This window comes from Ursus arctos, unplaced genomic scaffold (assembly GCF_023065955.2).
Source record: "Ursus arctos isolate Adak ecotype North America unplaced genomic scaffold, UrsArc2.0 scaffold_13, whole genome shotgun sequence".
Taxonomy (NCBI): Eukaryota; Metazoa; Chordata; class Mammalia; order Carnivora; family Ursidae; genus Ursus; species Ursus arctos.
Window position 1 is genome coordinate 27,023,278 of NW_026622797.1, and position 21,495 is coordinate 27,044,772.

General features: G+C 39.2%; 1 protein-coding gene across 1 annotated transcript in view; it reads left to right on the forward strand.

Moving 5' to 3' along the window:
• Positions 1-21,495, forward strand: part of MAP3K5 (mitogen-activated protein kinase kinase kinase 5) — a 190,631-nt gene that overhangs the window by 106,860 nt on the left and 62,276 nt on the right. The window contains exons 10-14 of the mRNA XM_026504878.4: positions 1,640-1,793; positions 7,542-7,649; positions 13,794-13,843; positions 16,297-16,392; positions 19,340-19,421. Of these exons, the coding sequence (XP_026360663.1) occupies positions 1,640-1,793; positions 7,542-7,649; positions 13,794-13,843; positions 16,297-16,392; positions 19,340-19,421 (490 nt within the window). The remainder of the gene's footprint in view (positions 1-1,639; positions 1,794-7,541; positions 7,650-13,793; positions 13,844-16,296; positions 16,393-19,339; positions 19,422-21,495) is intronic.

The window sequence follows — 21,495 nt, forward strand, 5'->3', positions numbered from 1 at the left end:
TCACTCCAGCCTCAGATCTTGTCACACACCCCCAGTTACGTGGCTCTCCAGTCACACAGAACGATCCAGACAGAGGCTTCAAGACGCGTGCCTCTTCTGGCACTCTTCTCCATCCGGGGACACTCCTAAATCTCGTCTGCCCACACACCAGACCCCGACCTAAAACCCTTTCCTGCATCCAGATAGAAGCGCAAAGGTGTCATTGCATACACGTGTGTGATTAGTTCATCTCATGAAATCTGTTTTCATGTTTCTTTTTTTTTAAATATATTTTTTATTTTATTATGTTAGTCACCATATAGTACATCCTTGGTTTCTGATGTAAAGTTCGATGATTCATTAGTTGCGTATAACACCCAGCGCACCGTGCAATACGTGCCCTCCTTACTACCCATCACCAGCCTATCCCATTCCCCCACCCCTCTCCCCTCCGAAGCCCTCAGTTTGTTTCTCAGAGTCCATAGTCTCTCATGCTTCTAACATTTTTAAGTCATATTCCTATTGAGAGTGACTGACTTTTGTTAATCATATTTCTGCATAGTTGAAGCCCCATTAAGACATAGATCGCCGTGCTACGTACCTTTTACATTTCTGTCTCGTCAGCACTGTGTGCCGCATAGGGACAAGGCTGTACTCTCAGTGGGATGTCTACAGTAGGGATTCGGCAAGGAATGAAGTAAATGAACCAATCAGGGCCCGTGTTACATGCAGCCTAATTTGTCATTTCTTTACAATGATCATTGTGATGGTACAGAAGGGAATGGGAGCACAGGTCTGGAGAACTCTGGTTTGAGGTGTCCCAGCTTCTGTTGACAACAGAGAAGACATTCTTTTATGCAATAGTAATAACAACTGCAAAACCATGCCTTTAAGTTTCCATTCACTTAATGTGAATTTCCATGTTTATAGTTCACAAGTGCCTGCCTACCCATTATCTCGTGTAATTATCTTGCTCCTCATTTTTTCCTAGCTCTTTCCTTTGAGGCACCATCTGTCTTGTTAGGTTGGAGGATATTTGTATCATGTATAAGCTAAGTTGCTTTAAAGCAAAGTAGTGATCTCTTATGAAGGTTCCATTTAGAAAAGCTTTCTCGAGGAAGCATATTTTAAAACGAGTGCATTAACCACACTCTTGAAGAGGATAGGCATTATTTTAAAAGGCATGTTTTCAGTAGATGTATCATCCAGTCCAAGCAATTTAAGCTCGCTACACCTCCGTTTACTCATCTTTAAAATGGGGATAAAGCAGCCTACTTTATTGGGGCTTGTGGGTGGCATAGTCAGTTAAGCAGCCAACTCTCGGTTTCAGCTCAGGTTGTGATCTCAGGGTCCTGAGATCAAGCCCGGCATCGAGCTCTGCACTCGGTGTGGAGTCCGCTTGAGGTTCTGTCTCCCTCTCCCTCTGCCCCTCCCAGTCGTGCTGTCTCTCTCTCTCTCCCTCTCTCTCTCAAATAAATAAATCTTTTTTTTTTTTAAAGCCCACTTTATTGATTTCTGTAAGATTTAAATGAGAAAACGTGTATGGAAAGTACATGACATGTAACAAATAATGAATGATGTTTGGTGAATCTGAATGCATAATTATTAGCGTCATATTTAAATTTGCCCATTATGTGTTTTTATATCTTTTCCTTTTTAGGTACCTCAAGTCGATTGTAGAGACAATTTTGATATATAAGCATTTTGTGAAACTGACTACAGAGCAGCCTGTGGCCAAACAGGAGCTCGTGGACTTCTGGATGGATTTCCTCGTCGAGGCCACAAAGACAGATGTTACCGTAGTTCGGTTTCCAGTGAGTACTCTTCATTTAGCTTAACTTTAGGTGCATTTCTGGTTTTTTTCTTTTATTTAAAGAACATTTTTGCACCACGATTCTAACAGTACTTGTGTTACTTTTTTAAAATAACTTCTCAACATCAGGGAAGTGAGATACATTTTTATGTTTTTTGCCGTGGAATTTGGTGATTTCTTTCGATAAGTTGTAAAGTGTGCTTTCCAAGAAAAGATTGTCTCGTCCTTGGCCTCAGTTAGTCAACACATCACTTCAGGCCAGACACAAGGTTGCTGTTCATTCCTGCTGCAGTTTTGTTAACATTGTCATCAATGTTGGCCCCATCATTTTGGTGAAAAGTGTTGCTATTCACCTGGATTATTATTCCGTCTCCACTGCTCTTTACCCACATGGGTCAGAGTTGGATGGAGTGTTCCCCGTTCCCAGTCACTTTTTACAGTGCCGTAGATCATGAGAAATGATGACTCATAAGTTCCGGTTTGCAGCTCATGTTGGCTAGATATAGATATAGATATATGTATAGTAGACACACACACACGTTTAAAAATAAATTGCTCATCTTCTCAGCTGGTGCCTTTCCCATCCTGATCATTCTCAGAATACCGCCCAAAGCAGTGTGCACTTTAGCATCCAATTCAGGAATCACTGACAAGTCACTGGGTGCACTCAGCTCTTCCCAAGTCAGGTGATGCCATCAGTCTCTCCGCGTGAGCTCTCCAGTCCGATTCTCCATACTCAGATGGTGACAACTCTAATTCTTTTTATAAAATCGTGTTCCCTAATTCTTGTTTATAGGGTCATCTGTTCCATTTAATTCAATCCATTGCTGGCATTAACGCGCTTTCTTTACTCTTCCTCCCCGATGAAGCCTTGAGCCCAGCAGGATCTTCAGCTGAAAAGCCTCTCAAACCAAAAACACTTTGTTTTCTAGCCTACATAATGTGTAGCCTAGGAAAATACTTGTCTCAGAGTGAGCTGGCAGCGTGCCTGCAGCTGGGGCTCCGAGGGTAGCAAATGTCATGAAAGAAGACCGCACAGAACTGTCTGTGTTGAGCTGACTGTTGACTTGATCAACTAGAAAATTGGCGATGAAAGGAAACCACTCCTCTTAGCTATTCTGAGCTAATTTAAATTAGTTTAATATGAACTTGTCTGTCATACTGTGAATGTCAAAAAATAAAACTGGAAGATATTAAGAGAGAAGTTAGGAGAATATAAGTATATACTCCAGGTGAGAGAGGCTTTCTTTGGCAAGAAAAGGACCTGTAAGTCATAAGGTAAATATTGACCAATTTGATTTCATTAAAAATCCTAACTTTTGTTCAGTAAAGAACATCACAAACATGGCAAATGTTAGACAGGGAGAAAATATTTAATACTAATGTAGCGAAGTTATCAATTTGCATAATAGGCAAAAAGAAAAAAAACAACTAATTGATAAGCAAAAGAAGAAGAAAATGGGCAAATCATATGAAAAGCTAATTAACCTCACTCGGTGGTCAAAAAAGTGCAAATTAAAATGAGCCAGCATTTTACCTACGCCATTTTGCACATGTTGCACATGTGTACATAAATCTGTAGGGTCAGTTCCTGGAAGTGGAAGTGGTTGATATTGCCATGCTGCCCTCCATAGCGATTGTATCAATTGACATTCTCACTGGCAACATGTAAGACTGACTGCTTTCCTAAAGTCTCTCCCAAAAAGTGTGTTTATCGTATTTGTACTTTTAGTTAAACTTACAGATGAAAAAGTGGTACAATTGGGATTGTCTTAATGAGTAGTGTTGTGTTTAAAAGACCACTTGGTGATTAAAAAAAGAATTTGTTGCCAACATTTAAAAAATAAGGAGAGTTAGATCTTCAGTGCTGGCTGTAAATGGTATTGATATTGCTGTAAATAACTATAAAATCTGAGCAAAATATATAAAATACCGTTTGTAGACATTGAAGAGCAATTGTCACAGGGTTGTGATCCCTGAGTGGGGAGGAACCTCAGGTGAGTCCCACCTTTGCCTACTTTTTTTTTTTTTTCCTTAAAGCCTTTCTCTGGCAACATCCCAAGGAAGTGGAGCCCTCCCAGGGTGTGGCATTCTCTCTGGGCAGAGCAGGCAGGGAGCAGTGTTTGGGACCCTAGAACAGCTGGAATACGAGAAGCAGGGTGTTGGAGAAGGGAGAATCTTGAAGAATGAATCCCAGGATTCTGCCTGGGTATTTCCCTTGAGTCCTACAGCAACTCTTAGATGGTATGAACAAGGGGTAAGCACAAGGTAAATAAACACAACTACTGGTCCCAGTATTTGACGAAAACAGGGTTTTAGATGAAACCTATGTGGCTTAAGTAATCCTTATCAAGGTAAATCCTGTTGCTATTTAGAAGATCAGGACCTGAAGTGGTAGAGAACATTCTTTGGAAAGTTGAGAGCTGAGCAGATATCCCAGAGCTTAAACAGTGCAGGAATAAGATGTCGGACTTTGGGTCTAGCCAGAATGATGAGACCTTGGTGAACACGCCAAGCACTTGGAGGAGATGTAGAAAGCCCATGTCCTAGGAGTAAAGGCAAAACTAAAAGACCCACCCTAACAAAGCTGTAATAAAACTAAGCCTTGGTAGGATCAAGATGATGTACTAATAATTTGACTACTAGGGGGTGGGGGTGGGGAAACCTCTGGAAAGATATGGTTCAGAGCCTCTGCATTGTGTCAGTCAGACACAATCAAAGATTACTAGACATTCTAAGAAGCAGAAGAAAAAAAAGTGACAGATAACAGCTAAGCTAAGAGCTTAAATAGCCAGTAGAGGCAGACCAAGAAGTGATTCACATATCGAAGTTACTGGGTAAGGTCTTCAAATAACTATCATTACTATGTTAAAGGAAATAGAAGAAAAAATAAAAGAGATAAAAAGGTAGACTATTTCAACTGAAAAATTAAGTCTATAAAAAAGTCAACTGAAAAATAAGGAGAGTTCACATGAAAATCTAGATTTTCAGCTATCGAAAAATTAAAGGGACTGGCAATTGGACTGCCTTCTCCAAAAGCAACAACCTATTAAGTCAACTATCTGCTGCCATTCTAGACATTGATTACAGCCCCATCCTTCCTGCTTTACTCATCTGCCTTTCTCACTGGACCCTCTCCCTGCAACCACTGAAATTGCTCACCATATGCCACCACATAGAGAAAGGCAGGTTTCTAGTACTGTGGTGCCGTGTCAGTCGCTAACTCATCACATCCTTAGAGTAGCATCTTTAGCTTACACTTACAAAGGCCACAGTGGGTCTTGATTGGGGTGATAACATTATCCTTCTTTTAAAGTGGATCTGACTAAAACCAAGATGACTTATTTTAGAAAATATTTTATTTGATTGTTTCCATTTATTTCACTACCGTATCTGTTCTCATTCCTCTGAAAAATAACAGTGACCCTGGGTAAAAGAAAACAGACAAAAGTTTCTTTGCAAAATTATGTGAATGGTTCCCTCATTTATGTTTATTATTATTTGGGTTTAGTTCAGTTGATTCTTTTTTGTCACCTCTCTTCTCTGTGTATTTTCTTTCCTTCCTACATTGAAAAGTTAGGAGAGCATCAACCCCTCATCCCAGGTGAGAGGAAGTGGAGTGTAGGGCTTTTGTGGACTCTTCTAGAAGCTGAGACATGTACCTGTATTTAATATCAACTCTGTATAGTTTTAGGTTTTACCGCCTTCCTTCCCACTTGAGATACAAGATGTTTGCCGTTCATTTTTAAAAAAATTTTTAGCAGTCGATTTTAATGTTAACCAATATAAAGGTTTAGGAACTAAAAGCAAGAATGTTTATACTTTCAAGTGAGTTGTATCTAGCTGGTTTTGTCAAATTGCCTCCTCTTCCATCTCTTCTTCTCAGTCTCTCTGTGACCTCTATAATGTATGCTAGGAATTCCTCCCATTTTGTCATTTCAAGGGCAGATCAAAGGGCTCGACAGAGGTTAGACAATGATAATTACAACCAATTTTTATTTCCTATCTCAACATAGGAAGACATAGGTCAGATTTAATCTGTTAGAAATATTTGAGACAACAATAAAGACATAATTTAAGAAGAGAGGAGGTAACCTGGTGCTCTGCTTTTCTGATGTTAAATTCTGTACCCACATAATTAGGGAACAGGTATACTCTCATTTGTTGGTACAGTGACTTAGATGCTATTTTGGAAAACCCGCCTTTTATTCCCTATTATTCATTTTCATTTCGCAAACCCCGGGATACTCAGATTTGAGAGCACCGATTCTGCCAAGTTTTGATTGAAAATTTATTTCCATTATTAATCAGTACCGCTTCACTCTCTGTTGATTGGAATTTGGACCTTGATTCACCTGGTATGTTCCTAAATCAGAATATGTTCCCCGGTGGGCTCTTACTGTGCTTTATTTGTGGTCTATTCTATCTTGTTTTCATAAGTGGAGCCTGGCTGAGAATTAAGCCCTTAACGTTTTTTATACTCAATAGTAAAGAAAATGTTGTTTTCCTAATCCCCTTTCTGTAGTTCTCTGTACCCTAATTTAAATAAATTTTACTCCTGTGACAAATATAGCATAAAATCAGTACACTAGGTTTGCAGCGGATGGCCAAGAGTCAGGTGACTAATCCACACGCCTTCTTACTCAGATTGTACGTTGTATTGTGAGTCCATAATCCTGTGCTGATAGGGTCTTCTGAGGAGTTTTTCCTCCACTTTTATTTGGTCAACTTCCTTGATACAAGATTCTTTCTAAAAGCCAATTTTCTTGAGTTTTAAGCAGTAGGGTAGAAAGAACTCTTCTAGGTTCTCCGATAGTTAAGTACTGGCTTTCCTTTCCTTTTTAAATGTTCCTATTTAAGATTGCATTGGAAATTTGAGCTAGATGTGTGCTTTTAAGCATCTGTATAAATAGGTAATAGTTGCATCACCTTTAAAATCAGTGCATGTGTCGTATCTTATCGTTATTTGCACCTACTATCAGATATTAGTAATAATATACTACATTCTTTGAGAGAGATTCTCAACTCACTTATGACATACACCTCGTACATTTCCAAAACAGGAGTAAGTTTTATTTCCTTCTTTTTCTTTCACAAGGCTAAATATATCATTATTGAAGATCCCAGGTTTATCTTCAAGGCAGTACAAAGCATTTTTATTATTTCATACAGCTATGTCCATTCCTTTGGCTTATATAAAAAAACTCATTCAATAATAACCAAAAGCATTTCTCAGTCCATTTACATAGGTATAAAAACCATACTACCACATCTTGATGATAAGGTGTGGCAGGAGAAAATCGAAAATAGTATGTGATGCTCTCAATATGGAATCTTTTCTATGTACAGAATTACTTGCTTTACCACATTTCTGCCTTTTTCGGACACATTTATATTTATAGAAATAGATTTTACACTTACAGGAAGATAAAATAAAAGACCTTAGAAATATATCATTAGATTCCCTGGGGATAGCCAAACCAATATATGGACTTCAAAATTTTATTTCTAATTTCTTTAGCAAAAAAGATGATGTATTCCTGGAACTTAGGATAATTGTATAATACCATAAAATGCTCAAAGGACTCATAGGGAAGGCAACAATTAGGAGTTAAAATGGTTTTACTACAGCTGTGGACCCAGAGCCTCATCTGATCATCTCCCACATCAGTTCAGTGTCCTTGTAACAGCTCTAAATGGCTTAAATCTGAAGTCACTAATACTTGTTTCTTTGCCTAATGTTTTCAAGGTATTAATATTAGAGCCCACCAAAATCTATCAGCCTTCGTATTTGTCTATCAACAATGAAGTTGAGGAAAAGACGATATCTATTTGGCACGTGCTTCCTGATGACAAGGTAAATTGTGTAGTTACTAAGACAAGAGCGTTAATAATGAAGGACTTTACTCCCTTCCTGCATTTATGTATTCCAACAAATACCTGCATTACTTAAGAAGAAATAGCTTAGCTGTGTATTTATCTTGGCATAAATACATCCTGTAATATAAAATTTGCTAAAATTGGGTTATGAATTTCACTCATTTAGTAAATTATAACTAAACTTATTCGGATTTTTATTGTAGATGGCATGACCAGCCAAAGTATGCTTAAAATGAGAAGATTTCTCTGTCTTGTAAATTCATGCTATAAATTATGTGTTGGAGAACTGAGACTTAAAATATATGACTTAAAAGATGCATATCTTAATTCTAGGAAGCCTATCAGAATAAGACCACTCTAGTCTTTCCCGAGTACGATTATACTTATCGTTTCATGACACTGTTTAGTTATCTGAGCAGCTGCTCAATTTTAGATTAGCCCCTGGCTCCGTGGGCTGGCACAACATCAGCAGGCCGCGCGCCCTGGTGTGCAGAGGGGTCTTCAATGCTCTCATTTCCCCTCATAGCAGTCATTTGGATAACCCTTTCCACTTCTGGATTTGATCAGTTTTAATGCATGTATAAATCCTACTATTTTTTAAAAGTAGAAAAATTGCAAGACCTGATTCCAGCCCATAGGATCAACCACAGAAATGAGAGAAGTCTTGTGGCAAAGTAGTTTTGTGGTGTTTTTGGTAATTGTTTTCCAAGATACCCTTATAATTTTCCTTAACAATCATCCTTAACAACTCAACAAATATTTATGGAGCACTTCCTCTGTGACAGGCACTCCCAGGCACTGTGTTAGGCACTAGGGAAACAGATGTGTGCAAAATAAGCCAAATTCAGGCTGTCTACTCAGGCAATAAATAAATACAATATGGAAGTATATCAAAGGGGAAAATACGGCAGAAAGGGGGAATTAGGAAGTACATTTGGAGGCACAAGTTTGCAATTTTTTAAAAATATCAATGTCAGTTTTTAAAAATGCCTTAGAGTCAACAGTCTTGAGTTCAGATCCCATCTCTGGCCTTGGCAGCCTGGCTTCTCTACATTGCAGTGTCCTCACCTGTAGAATGGGGTAATAATAATACCCGCCTCAAAGGGTTGTTAAAATTAAATGGAATATTGTAAGTAGGGTATATTGCCCAGAGTCTGGCATGTAATAAATGCTTACTATATTTTAACAACAATAATAAAATTATGGCGATTCACATATGAGCTGAGCCCTAACGTTGAAACCCTGGAACTTAACCTGGCTTGGCTCTTTAGATGACATAGTAGCAATCATTTGGGGGGTGTTGGTGTTATAGTAGGTTGTGATACTGTGATTGACAGTAAGAAATAAATATTTGGTCTTCATGCATTTCTGGCACAGATTTCCTAAAGCCCTTAGAATTTCCTAAGAGCTCAAAGCCATAAAAGCGGTTTTTTGTTATGTTAATAAGGTGACTTTTGGACCCACCTAAGGATGTGGCCTGGTTGCCAAGAGAACTAACTATGGGATTAGAGGGTTAGAACTTTCAGTCCCACCCCTTAACCTCTGGGGAGGGGAGAGGAGAGAAGTTGAATCAAACTTCAGTGGTCAGTGGGTTTAATCAGTCATACTTATGTCATGAAGCCCCCATAAAAACCCAAAAGGGACGGGGTTAAAGAGCTTCCAGGTGGGTGAACAAGTGGAGATTTGGAGAGAACGGCAGCCATGGAGAGGTCATGGAAGCTCTTATGCCTTTCTCCATACCTTGCCCCAGCATCTCATCCATCTGGCTGTTTCCTGAGTCATATCCTTTTGTAATAAACCAGTAATCTAGTAAGCAAAATGTTTTCCCGAGTTCTATGAGCCACTCTAGCAAATTAATCAAACACGAGAAGGGGGTGCTTGGAGCCCCCGATCTGTAGCGGTCGTGATGGCATAACTCCAGATGGAGTTGTCTAGAGATAAAATCAAGAATAACTAATGTAACTATATGCATGTTGTTCACATTGTTTTAAAGTACACAGTGTTTCGTTTACATTATTTTAAAGAATATGTATATATGTTCTCACAAGCAGAAGTAATCATCCAGTGGAAACTATAAAATCTAAGAGGTTAGGAAACATGAACATTATCTGGGAGAGGAGATTTTCAAAGGCTTGATTGGAAAGAGCAAGGTTATCCAAGGACACTTGGAAACAGAGTGGGGCTAAAGGAATTAGCAATTAGCAGGGCCAGGAGAATGAGTGGACAGCCAGAAGACAGAAAAAGAACAGAAAGTAAGCCAGAGATTTTTGGAAAATGAGTCCTATTTCCAGCTAGTTGTCTGGAAGTTCTTTGTTGAATAAAGTTAGCCTTGTATTGACTCTCTCATGTTTTGTGACGATTGTAGAGACATTTTTTTATATTATGCTGAGAAATAAACAAAGATGTAAAAGAGTGCATTAAGAAGGGTTATAGATTTGGTTTGTGAGTTGTCCAATTTCCACTTTTGCCATCTTTTGATCAAGAAGAATTACATTTGTATTGTCCCCACTGTGCTAAAAATTCTCCTTGTTCAAAAATTTAAGCTTTCTTAAATCAGTTTCCGTTTTGAATGTTACGTCAGTTTCTTTGCAAATCCTAGTCCTATCCATAGCATGTTCATTACCATGGTCTTGTCTCTGCTGTTTGAAATAGAAGTGATACCGCTGGAAGGAGGACAAGCAATAAAAATAAGATAACTCTGCTAATATTATGTTAGTTTAAAAGAACTGTAATAACTATAATTAAATAACAGATAAATAGCAGGGGTGTAGATCTGATGTTAAACAAGAAATGGATTCTTTTTGTCGTAGAATTTTTTTTTTTAAGATTTTATTTTTGAGAGACAACATGTGGAATGGGGGTTGGGGGGGTAGCAAAGGGCAAGAGAGAGAGAGAGAATCCCAAGCAGACTCCCCACTGAGCTCTGAGCCCACAGGGTTCCATCTCACAACCCAACCCTGAGACCAGGACCTGAGCCGAAATCAAGAGTCAGAGGCTCGACTGACTGAGCCACCCAGGCGCTCCTGTCATAGAATGTTTTAAATTTTTTTCTAAGAATAGAACAGAGAATGTTGCTTTTCATTTATTATGTTTATTTCATTTCTCACTCCTTCTCAAAATTTTCATCTTAAAATGTGGAATGAACAGTTGCATGAGCTAGTATACACTTTATATTTTAACTGTCAAAACTTTAAGATCATTATACCAATTCCTAAGAGTCCAGGGACTCTTATTAGGGAGTTACTCTAAGTCAAGGACAAAATAAATTGAAATCCTAATCTTTTAACAGTCCTCCCTTTGTTCAATGGATGGTTGCTGTTTAAAGTCAAGTTAGTACTTGATAAAAGTCCGCCTGTGCACAGGAAAGAAAAACTTAGATTGAGGAAGAGAAACCTTAGTTCTAAGATATTTTAAATGGTTGTTATTTAGAATCCTTCCTTTTTTGGAGTCTGAGCACTCCTGTCCTGTCTGGTGGTCTCTCAGGGAAAGGTAGGGGGCAGCAGGGTCCCAGTGGAATATGAGGCGCTGACCTCATACCAGCTCCAGCCATGGCCACTCGGCAAAGACCCAGGAAATTTAGGAGGGGACTATGTTTACGTCAGATTCTAGATTTTGATGATAAGCTAGTCTCACCCATCAAGGATGCTTTTAGCTACAAAACTCCCAGCTAAAAGTGGCTTAAATGGTAAGGAAATGTTATCTCACATAACAAGAACTTCTGAGGGCAGGGGATCATTCTGGGGGTATTTCAGTGGTTGAACAGTATTAGAATTCTCTGTATGCTCTTGGTTTTTCTCTCCTTGTCTTAAGTAGCAGCGCTAAGCAGCAGTTCCCACACAGCATGCAAAGGAAAAGGGTCAGGCCCTCTCCTTTGTCGCATAAATTACATCATGTGTTCACTCCTAAACCAATCACTAGCAAGGCGAATGGCCTTACCTCCCCGATGCAGACCAATCAGTATCCCCCATCCCTAAATATTGCCTCCTGAACCCGAACAAAATTCAGTTTTCCTTAGCAAAGAAGGAAGAGCGTGTCCGTTGTCTAGGGAACGGACAGTGTCTGCCAATGTATAACTCCCGCCACTTTAGCTCAGTATTAACCCCTAGTCCCTACTCTAGGGACTGGGGCGGAGGATCGGAGACTAACTAGCTCCTGCAATATGGTGCTTGTGCTGACTAAATTAGCTTGAGTGTCGGTTTGGGGCTTGTTGAGGCTAAGGATTCCAGCTCTGCCTCTGGCAATCCCTTTCCCCATACAGGCCCCAGGAACTTTTTACCGCACCTGTTGGCTCTGTAGCTCACTAGCGCCTCCATGTGGTGAGTCCCAGTAGCAAGGGAGCTGGGGAGATGGGCCTCCTTATTCCAGATCACTCCATCGCAGGCCCCCGGGTTCACACCACTAAGATGGAACATTCACTGGGAGCATTTGCAACCTTTCAGGAACCTAACATTCTGGAAATGCTGTTCTCCTTTCCTACAAAACCAGCCCGGTCAAGCTGGGAAATCCCTCCCTGGCTGTTCCCAGAACAGGCTGATAGGAGATAGATTTTACCAGTGCTGTCTTGTGGGTGTTCACCAGTTGTCCTGTTCAGGTGCAGGTTTGCCTAACCGCCCCATTAGCTCTGCCTTCAACCGTCACCTCCTGCTGCTGGACGCTGCCTTGGAGAGCAGCTAAGTTGCGGGCTCTGAGGATAAGGCTTCACTGTAGGCAAGTAGTGTGCAGGTAACAGCTGCAGCTCCTGGGTCACATGTATTTAGAAGGTCACCCGAGGCCAACAGGATTTAGAAACAACTTTCCAAATTACCAGCTGAAGCTGCAGGGTGCTATTTTAATTTAACTCCCTCTGTACTCTGGTGAAGAGAGCCACATTCCAGGAGCACCTTTCCACCGTCCCTTCCTTTCCTGGGCTGCATGCACAACATTCGCTCTGTGTTAATTCAGGTTACATACCCGTGACCTGACTGGTGTGCATTGAAACTAGTTTTTTAGTACATCTCCTTTGGGCTTGGGAGGATCTATTTTTATTTTAAGTTGCATGGTCCTAGCAAAGAACTAGGTGCTGTGGATATAAATTGTGGCTTTTTGATTTGCTTCAGCCAAAAGGAGAGTTCTGGTCTACCTCAGAGCCACAGGCTTCCTTACCCATTTCACAAGCCCAGCCAAGACCTCAAGCTCCTGGCAGTATTTTAAGTGGGTGGGTAAGAGCTTGTTTTCCTGGTTGTTTCCCATTTATAAAGTTGAATTGGCAATCTGAATGGACTATTGTATAGCACTTGCTGAACTTGACGTGTATCAGTTACTTTATTTCTATTAAAATATTTATGGCGTCAATTCTGTATTGTTACCAGACCTATTTTTATAGGGAATGTGATCCATCTTGTAATTTATTTAATTTAAAGACATGAATTTAATACTAATTTAAACTTAGCTTTAGTAATAAACTCAAAAAATAAATGTCCACATTTTTTTTCATCTTGGCCTTGCAATCACCCATGTTTATTATGACAACCAAATTTTTTATGTTTAAACTTTATTAGTGTATTGAATTTTGCAGAAATTAGGTCACAAGACATTGTAGCTCTGACAGACACTATTTGCATGTAGTTACATACAGACATACCTGCTGTATTATTCTCTGGAGAAGTAGAACCACCATTTCAATTTTAAAATTTAACTAAGGATAATTCAGAATTAATCATCCGTAAAACCTTGCAGGGACTTTATTCAAATTAATGTTTTTCTTTCTCAGAAAAGAAATATTACTCAGCTATAATAATTGAATTACCTTGATCACTGGGTTTTTTATTTAAAAAATTAAGGCACAACAGTTATTAGGTTAATTTGCTACAGATCAAGTTTTAGAATTTAATGAGACTAATTCTCCTAGATTCTCTTGGAAGCTGTTTTATTGAAGTACAGAAATTATTAAGCAATATAAACATCACCCTTGTGGCTTGGAAATGAATTACAATTTCCATCCAGATAATTGGTTCATGAAGAATTATGCACTAGGAAAAATTACTCTGTGTATATTATTTTAAAATAATAAAACAGAATTATGTTCTTTTTATTCGGATGACTCAATGTTTGTTGTTCTTGTTGTTCTTCCCCTGTGTTCTAGAAAGGTATACATGAGTGGAATTTTAGTGCTTCTTCTGTCAGGGGAGTGAGGTAAGTTTCCTCGGTACTTTTTTTTCTTTTTCTTTTTTTTTTTTTATTTACTTAGAAGAGAATAGAACTTTTAGTCAGGATTTAAAAATGCCAAGAACTTCAAGAACCCTTCTATTGATGAAAACGCTCAATCTTCTTTTCTATCTCCATTATGAAGACATCTGTAACAAAACTTTGACTGTTAGTTGAACTGACTCCGTGCTTGTCACCTAAAATATGGAGAAGGAGGAGTAAATGTGGACTGTGGACCAGAATCAAGGTGTAGATAAAAGTGAGCTTTTCAGGTCCTTTCTAGCTTGGTTGAGCTGTTGGTTTATGTGATAGGATGGTTATCTAGTCTTTTGATATGCCAGGAACTAATCTCTTGTTAGGTGGAACCAAAAAAACCACATGCCATCGATCAGATTGCATCCTATAGTTAATGTAACTATTAATGAGACTAGAGGGAATTCATTTTTTAAAAAAACTTTTCCTCAGGTTGCTGTTAATGAAGTGTTCTTGAGAATATAATGACTCACTTCAGTTTGGTTCCATTCTGACATTGCCATCATAATGCCAGTAGCTCAGGAAATGCCATTTCCTGGGATTTAGAAATGAGATTTTTTCCAGAACCGAGAGCCACTGGTTAAACATTTAAATACTTGTTCTATAGAAGCTCAGGCTAAACCAACTCTTGGAAATTTCAAACCAAATTACTTGTGTTTACTGCCATTTATCTCCGCATAATAGAAATGAGAAAAAAACAGATTTCTGCAGGCCGGTTACACAAGACCCTGTTGCTTTTGGCCTAATAGTAATTGGTTTTGTTGGAGCATGAACTGGTAGAGCCGTCTGAGTCACTGATAATTGGAGTTTGCCTGGTAAAACCACCTGTTACCTCATGAATGATCTGCAGAGAAACAAGCAAGATAATGGACTGACTCATTAGATAATCTTTCCAACCCATGCATTCTCAAATAAAGTTTTACTCTCTTAATATTTAATTTTTAAAACCAGTCATTAGCAAGGCAATTGTTATTTATTGTTGCATTTTTAAACAATTTAGGAAAGTATGGTAATGCAAATTCACCTTATCATATCTACTTTCCAATGAATTGTTTAAATTAAGTATGGCATCACTACATAAACCTTCGTTGTGACTTATATCATATACGTACAATGCTTCCATGTGGCTTACTGCTGGTTTGTATGTTGAGAAACTTAAGCTCTGGCGTGTGACTTCAAAGAGAGCTAACTTTTCTTGGCTTCCTCCTTTATAAAGAGATAACTACAGAAGAAGAAATCCAGCTAAGTCAGCAGTTTGTCTTGTATCCCTTCAGAACTTGCTCAGCTCAGTCAGTGGGCATTAATTGAGCACCAGCTGTGTGTCAAATGTTGAGTCCTGTTCTGCTAAAAATACAGCAAGGACTAAGACATGAACTCCCACTCTCAAAGAGCTCACAACCCATCAGCAGAATGTTTAACAACTAATGACAATACAGTCAGTATTGAGAGGACAGTGAGATGAACAATGACAGATACATGTTTGAGGAACAGAGGTGCAAGAGAAAGTCTTTCTGTTTAAAGTAGAAGTAGGGAAGGGAGAGGGTAGGATCTAAGCTGGGCCTTGAATGATGAATAGAATTTCTTTAAAAAGTAGAAAATGATGTGCCTTCCCAACTGAAGGAACAGCAGATGCAAAGGTAGAAAATAAGGATTGGCAAACTACAGTCCACAGGCCAAATATGGCCCACTGCCTGTTTTTGTAAATAAAGTTTTATTGGAACTCAGCCGTGTTCATTCATTGGTGTATTGTCTAAGGCGGCTCCAACAGCCAGACTGAGGAGTTTGGCCTGCAAAGCTTGAAATATTTACTCTCTGGCCCATTACAGGAAATATTTGCTAACCTTTGGCATAAAACAGCATGGCCTGAATGGTAGACTCAAAATTATTTCAGTTGCTATAAAATCACTTGCTGAGTCAGAACCAAGTGCTGTTCCACATTTCTTCACACCTCTGAAATCTCTACAACCGATGAGGTGCTTTTACTGCCTCCACACTTGCCTTTCTAGCTTGGGAAACATGTCATTGTTCTACAGATGCCAGAGAACCAGAATCACGGAGCTCAGTTAGCCAGTTGATACGTCTGCCTTTCCTCCCTCCATGCAGTGTGGTGCTGTAGGAGGCAGGACAATGTCCCGTGCTCGGTTGGAGGGATACATAGCGGAGGTGTGCTTACAGCCCCCCAGAGCGACCCTATCTGCAGATACGAGTAGGAGGACAGTTCTCAGATTCTTAAGTAATTTTAGTGTTGGGGTATGGGGGACATCACTATTGCAAGTGCTATTTATATCGTTTTGTTATAAACAACATTGATATCATAATGGGGATTGGATAGAAAAAGGATTTATTTTGTACTGCACATTCATAGAAATATTGATATTTCCCTGAATAGTTCTTTTTGTTTGTTTCAGTATTTCTAAATTTGAAGAACGATGCTGTTTTCTTTATGTGCTTCATAATTCTGACGATTTCCAAATCTATTTCTGTACAGAACTGCATTGTAAAAAGTACGTATTCGTCATTGTTTAGGTGTAAAAAATACTGTTCTTACCTGATCATTATTTTTAATTAATGAGTGAACATGTAGCGCCTGTAAGGAATTCATGGCTATGTGGTTATATAAATATTTCATTTGGCCTAATCGTTTATAATTATGGGGTATGTTTAACAATCAGAGAATGGGAGAGAGGGCTCCCTTTAATAAACCAAGCTTTTTCTTAGTCATAATTTATTTTTCCACAGACAAAACATTAACCAAGACCTGCCAGTTAATGGCCAACTGTTATGTCTCATTTTTAAAGTGTTCACTAATTACAACAGATGATTACTAAAATTTTCGTTCTTGAATTCTTTGAACGATCTCACCATTTTCTGCAATAGTGGCTCTTAACTCGGGTTCCTATTAGAATCAACTGTGCATTTTAACAAGGGACGGGGCCCTACCCCTGACTAATTATGTTGGATTTTCTGGTGGGGGTTCAGCTCAAGTTAAGAGCCAGTGATCTCATCTACACCCATAAAGGATAGTCCAAAAATCTGTGGACTGCACTGTATGTCTGTGTTAGCCTCCCTGGGTATATTTCTCTTGGGCTGATAATTAAGTACTTCATGTTCCCGTAGGACATAGCGACTGACTGTGGGGACCTAGGCAAGTGAGTAACAGTTTAGAAACCAAAGTGCGAGTTAAAGCCAGCTTGGATTTGAAATTTTCCTGAGGGTTGTTCTTACTCAAATAATCACTATTTGACCCCATGGTAAATGACTAATATATAGTTACAGTAGACAGTCAGTTATTTTTATCTTGGTACCAAAAAAAAAGGTTTGTAAATCCGTAATTCTGTAGTTGGCTATAGAACTATATGGCTATAGTTTTATCTTTATTCTTGTAAAATATGTAGTAAAAAGATTTGGAAATAAATAATTCCTAGCACACGTATGGTCTATTTTTCTACTTAAATTCTCAAGGCTACTGATTTGTTTCTATGATAATGATAGCCAAGATTTATAGAGTGCTTACCCCAAATCTAATATCAGTTTTAATCTTCAAATAAAAACTGTTAGGTAGCTAATATTAACATCTTCATTGAGAAGACTTTAAAAAAAAAAGAAAAAGAGTCTTAGTTCAATGAGCTTAAAATCATGTATAGCCGGGGCGCCTGGGTGGCACAGCGGTTAAAGCGTCTGCCTTCGGCTCAGGGCGTGATCCCGGCGTTCCGGGATCGAGCCCCACGTCAGGCTCCTCCACTATGAGCCTGCTTCTTCCTCTCCCACTCCCCCTGCTTGTGTTCCCTCTCTGGCTGGCTGTCTCTATCTCTGTCAAATAAATAAATAAATAAATCTTTAAAAAAAAAAATCATGTATAGCCAAAAAATGAACATCTAGGATTTGGACCAAGTACATGTGACTCTAGAATCTGGGCTCCAAAAAAATTACACTGTGTTCCCCTCCCACTGTATTATATTCTGCTTAGAGATGTTCATGTTGAAAAACTCAGTGTGAATAGCTGATAGAAGTCTTTACCCCAGATCTTAAAGTCTGTCTTTAAAGTCAGAATTTTTTTCAGGTCTTTCACTTTATTCTTCCTCTTGGTTGAATTTGCCTTTGTCTCTAACTCATCAGGATATTTAATCTTCATCAGAGCATATTGTTACTCTGATCAGGCTGAGGAACTTTTTTTTCTTGTCAATGACCTCCAAGAAATGTGTACAGAGAAAGGAGGAGTGGGGAAGTAGGCACCATATGCAAACTCCGTAGATAGGTTCCAAACTCCTAAATGGGCTTTGTCATTTGTTCCTTGTCACGGTCCCAACGGCCAGAATAGTTTTTGATCCTAGTAGACACTCGACGAGTATTTGTTGGATGGATGGATGGTGGATAGATGGATGGATGGAGGGATGGGTAGATTAAAAAGAGGTACAGAGATAGAAAGAAAGGTTCTGAGTTGTGGAAGGTAGATATTTCTTATCCCACATAACCTGCTCTTCCCTTGGGCTGGCAATATAGAGTGTGACCTGCCTGTGAGATCATCAGCCCCTATTCATAGTGCCCACCATGCTTTAAGTCTGTGAACTGTAAGCATCCCTTCTGAATGGACTAGACACACCTCGTGTTACAGGGAGCAGATCTGTTTCCTGCTGGTACTATTTTTCTTGGCTCTGAAAGGGTCTACAGAGGAAAAAAAAAAAAAAAAAAACTTTACAAGAAGACTTCCTGCAGAAAATGTCACCAAAAAAGAGGTGGCATCTTTCACAAACATACAAGCCAGCTGTTCCTAATTCATATCAGTGTTTTGCAGATTGTGTTTATGGAACACCATATTTGTGATATTAAAGGCAAAGTATTTAATAGCTGAGATCAAATGTTGTAGTGGCCAACGCTGTATCAAATAGTCACCTCAGAATTTAGAGACACTGTTCCAGAATATGGGTATTTTTGTTAATTCCCATTTTAAATAATAATATGACCATCAGCAAGATGATAATAGCTCATTTTGATGAGTGCACCCTGGTAAGCACTTTACAAGTGTTACATCAAGTCATCTTCCTAACAACCTTTAAGTTAGATACTTCCACGGTCCCTATCTTGTAATGAAGGGGTGAGGCTCAGAGAGGTGGAGGAGCTTGCCCCAAATCACACAAATACTAACAGTCTTGGCCTGATATTCAAGTCCACAGTCTTCACATTCCTATGACTTTGTCTAGTTTCATCATTCTGATTCTATAATATATTACATTACTATTATTTGAAGTGAGGCATTAGGTTGAACAATCCTAGCAACCTGTGTTTTTCTTTTTGAAAAATCATATTTTTCTTGCTGATACTGATAGTTTGCTTATTGCCTGGCTTTTTAGAAAGTCAGCTCCCATGTTTTGCTCTGAAGTCATATTAGAACATACTTGCTTATATTTACTATCGGATATATTATGAGTGACCACATACCAACTCTCATTGTAGGTTTTTTGAGATGGTGAACACCATCACTGAAGAGAAGGGGAGAAGCACGGAGGAAGGTGATTGTGAAAGTGACTCCCTAGAGGTAATGACTCTGGTTGCATGGTCATTTTACAGAGTTTCTCTGTGGTTTTTTGTTTTTTGTTTTTTGTTTTAAGATTTTATTTATTTATTTGAGAGAGGGAGAGCATGAGTAGGGGGAGGGGCAGAGGGAGAAGCAGAGTCACTACTGAGCAGGAAGCCCAATGCAGGGCTTGATCCCAGGACCCTGAGATCATGACCCGAGCCAAAGGCAGACACTTAACTGACTGAGCAACCCAGGTGCCCCTTCTCTGTGGCTTTTTAAAAAATGAACTATTTAAAGTCTTACTGGGGGATGCATGACGGGGGTGGGGGGACATGTAAGTGGTGGTGAAGGGTGAGGAGCTAGAGTCTGTGAGCTTTCCCTTAATGCTGAAGGCAACTTCTGGAATTTCTTGTTAACAAAGGGCTAAAAGGGGGCACCTTTTAGAGCTAAAAGTGAGCATCCAACTCTTGATTTTGGCTCAGGTCATGATCTCCGGGTCCTGGGATAGAGCCCCATGTCCAGCTCCCCGCTCAGCGGGGAGTCTGCTTGTCTCCCACTCCTTCTGCCCCTCCCCCTGCTCACAAGGCACCCGCGCGCTCTCTCTCTCTCTCTAAAAAAAATTAATAAATATTTTTTTGAAAAGCTAGAAAGCAAACATTGGAGAACTCTTATTTGGGAATGCTGAGTTTTTATATTTTGCTTACCTGATAGTGAGTAACTGTGCTTTATCTGGGAGGATGTCTCCATGCACAGGCCACAGTGCCCTCACATTTTTCATCCTCCTCTGAGATATGTGCAATTCAAACAAGCAAAATTCAGTGAAAATTCTGAATGGCACGACTGGCCGTGGCCTTTCCTTGTATGCTACACAAAGGACCTGGACCAATGGAAGATTAATGGAATAAAGAGAGGAGGTAATAACAACCACCTGAAATACTTTTCCTCTCAACCCCAGTCCTCTGACTTCTGCCTCATGGACACAGGACACTGCAGACACCTATTCCTAATCGTGTCCATTTTCTCTGTCATGGCTCCTCTGTGATAAATAGACTTCCATCGCTGCGAGGATGTCCCAAGAGTACCGAACCCCGTGCTTGAACATCTTCAGAAAGTTGACACTCCTCCAGGCATGACAGTAGGCCAGCTTCTTCTCCAAGGCCTTCCCAGTGTTGGGACAAAATTCAGAATCCAAGCAATACTGAAAATGTCATTTCTAATGTCAGTTCTAATGAAATTGCAGAAGCTAGAACAGCAGCCTGACTGGTGTCCTTGTTTATTAATGTCATCCCACATACGAGAATTTTTATAAAAACATTGAAGTCGTAGGGTAGCAGTTGAAGGAGAATTTAAATATAGTAACCAAGTGTTAACTCTGTCTAGAGTTAAGTTCTATAATTATCTAGCAGTTGTATAGCTTTGATGTTCCTACAGAAGCCTAAGGCCCTTTCATTAAACTTATAAAAAGATGATAGGACCTAATTTGGGGGGAAAAAATGTTTCCCCGTGCATTAGCTTGTGGTCTATAGGAGTGGTAGACAATACTTATTTGTATGTGTTTTATATTTTATAATTTCGTATTTTCTTATTCAAGTGATTTTGTTAGGAATTAGATCTCTTGGCTCCTACATCAGGGCTCCTTGACTAGACCTCATTATCTCTGTTTTTGTTTGGTTTAAAGTTAGTCACTTGATATACAGCAACGACCAAGGTAAAGGGTAGCAAAGACAATGAAAATGAAATAGTTTTATTAGTAAATATAAAATGATGAAGTGGGTGGACTGGAAAATCCATAAAGTTCCTCTGCAACATCATAAAATGCTAGCTTTTTTTAATCAGTAAGAGCTGTCCTTTATTTTATACCCTTCTTTGAGAAACTAAATCCATCTTACCAAAAATACACGTAGCACAGCCAGGCTGTGGCCGCCATATGAGACAACGTGGTCTTCTTAATTGATTAAATCAACAGTTTCAGCTCTACTCCAGGAACCACTTTAACCATATGCATAGCATAACACAGGTCCTGTTGCCTTAGAATTTGTGATGAATTTTGCCAGCTGATTTTTCTAAGACTTGGTTTCCTATAATGTAAAAA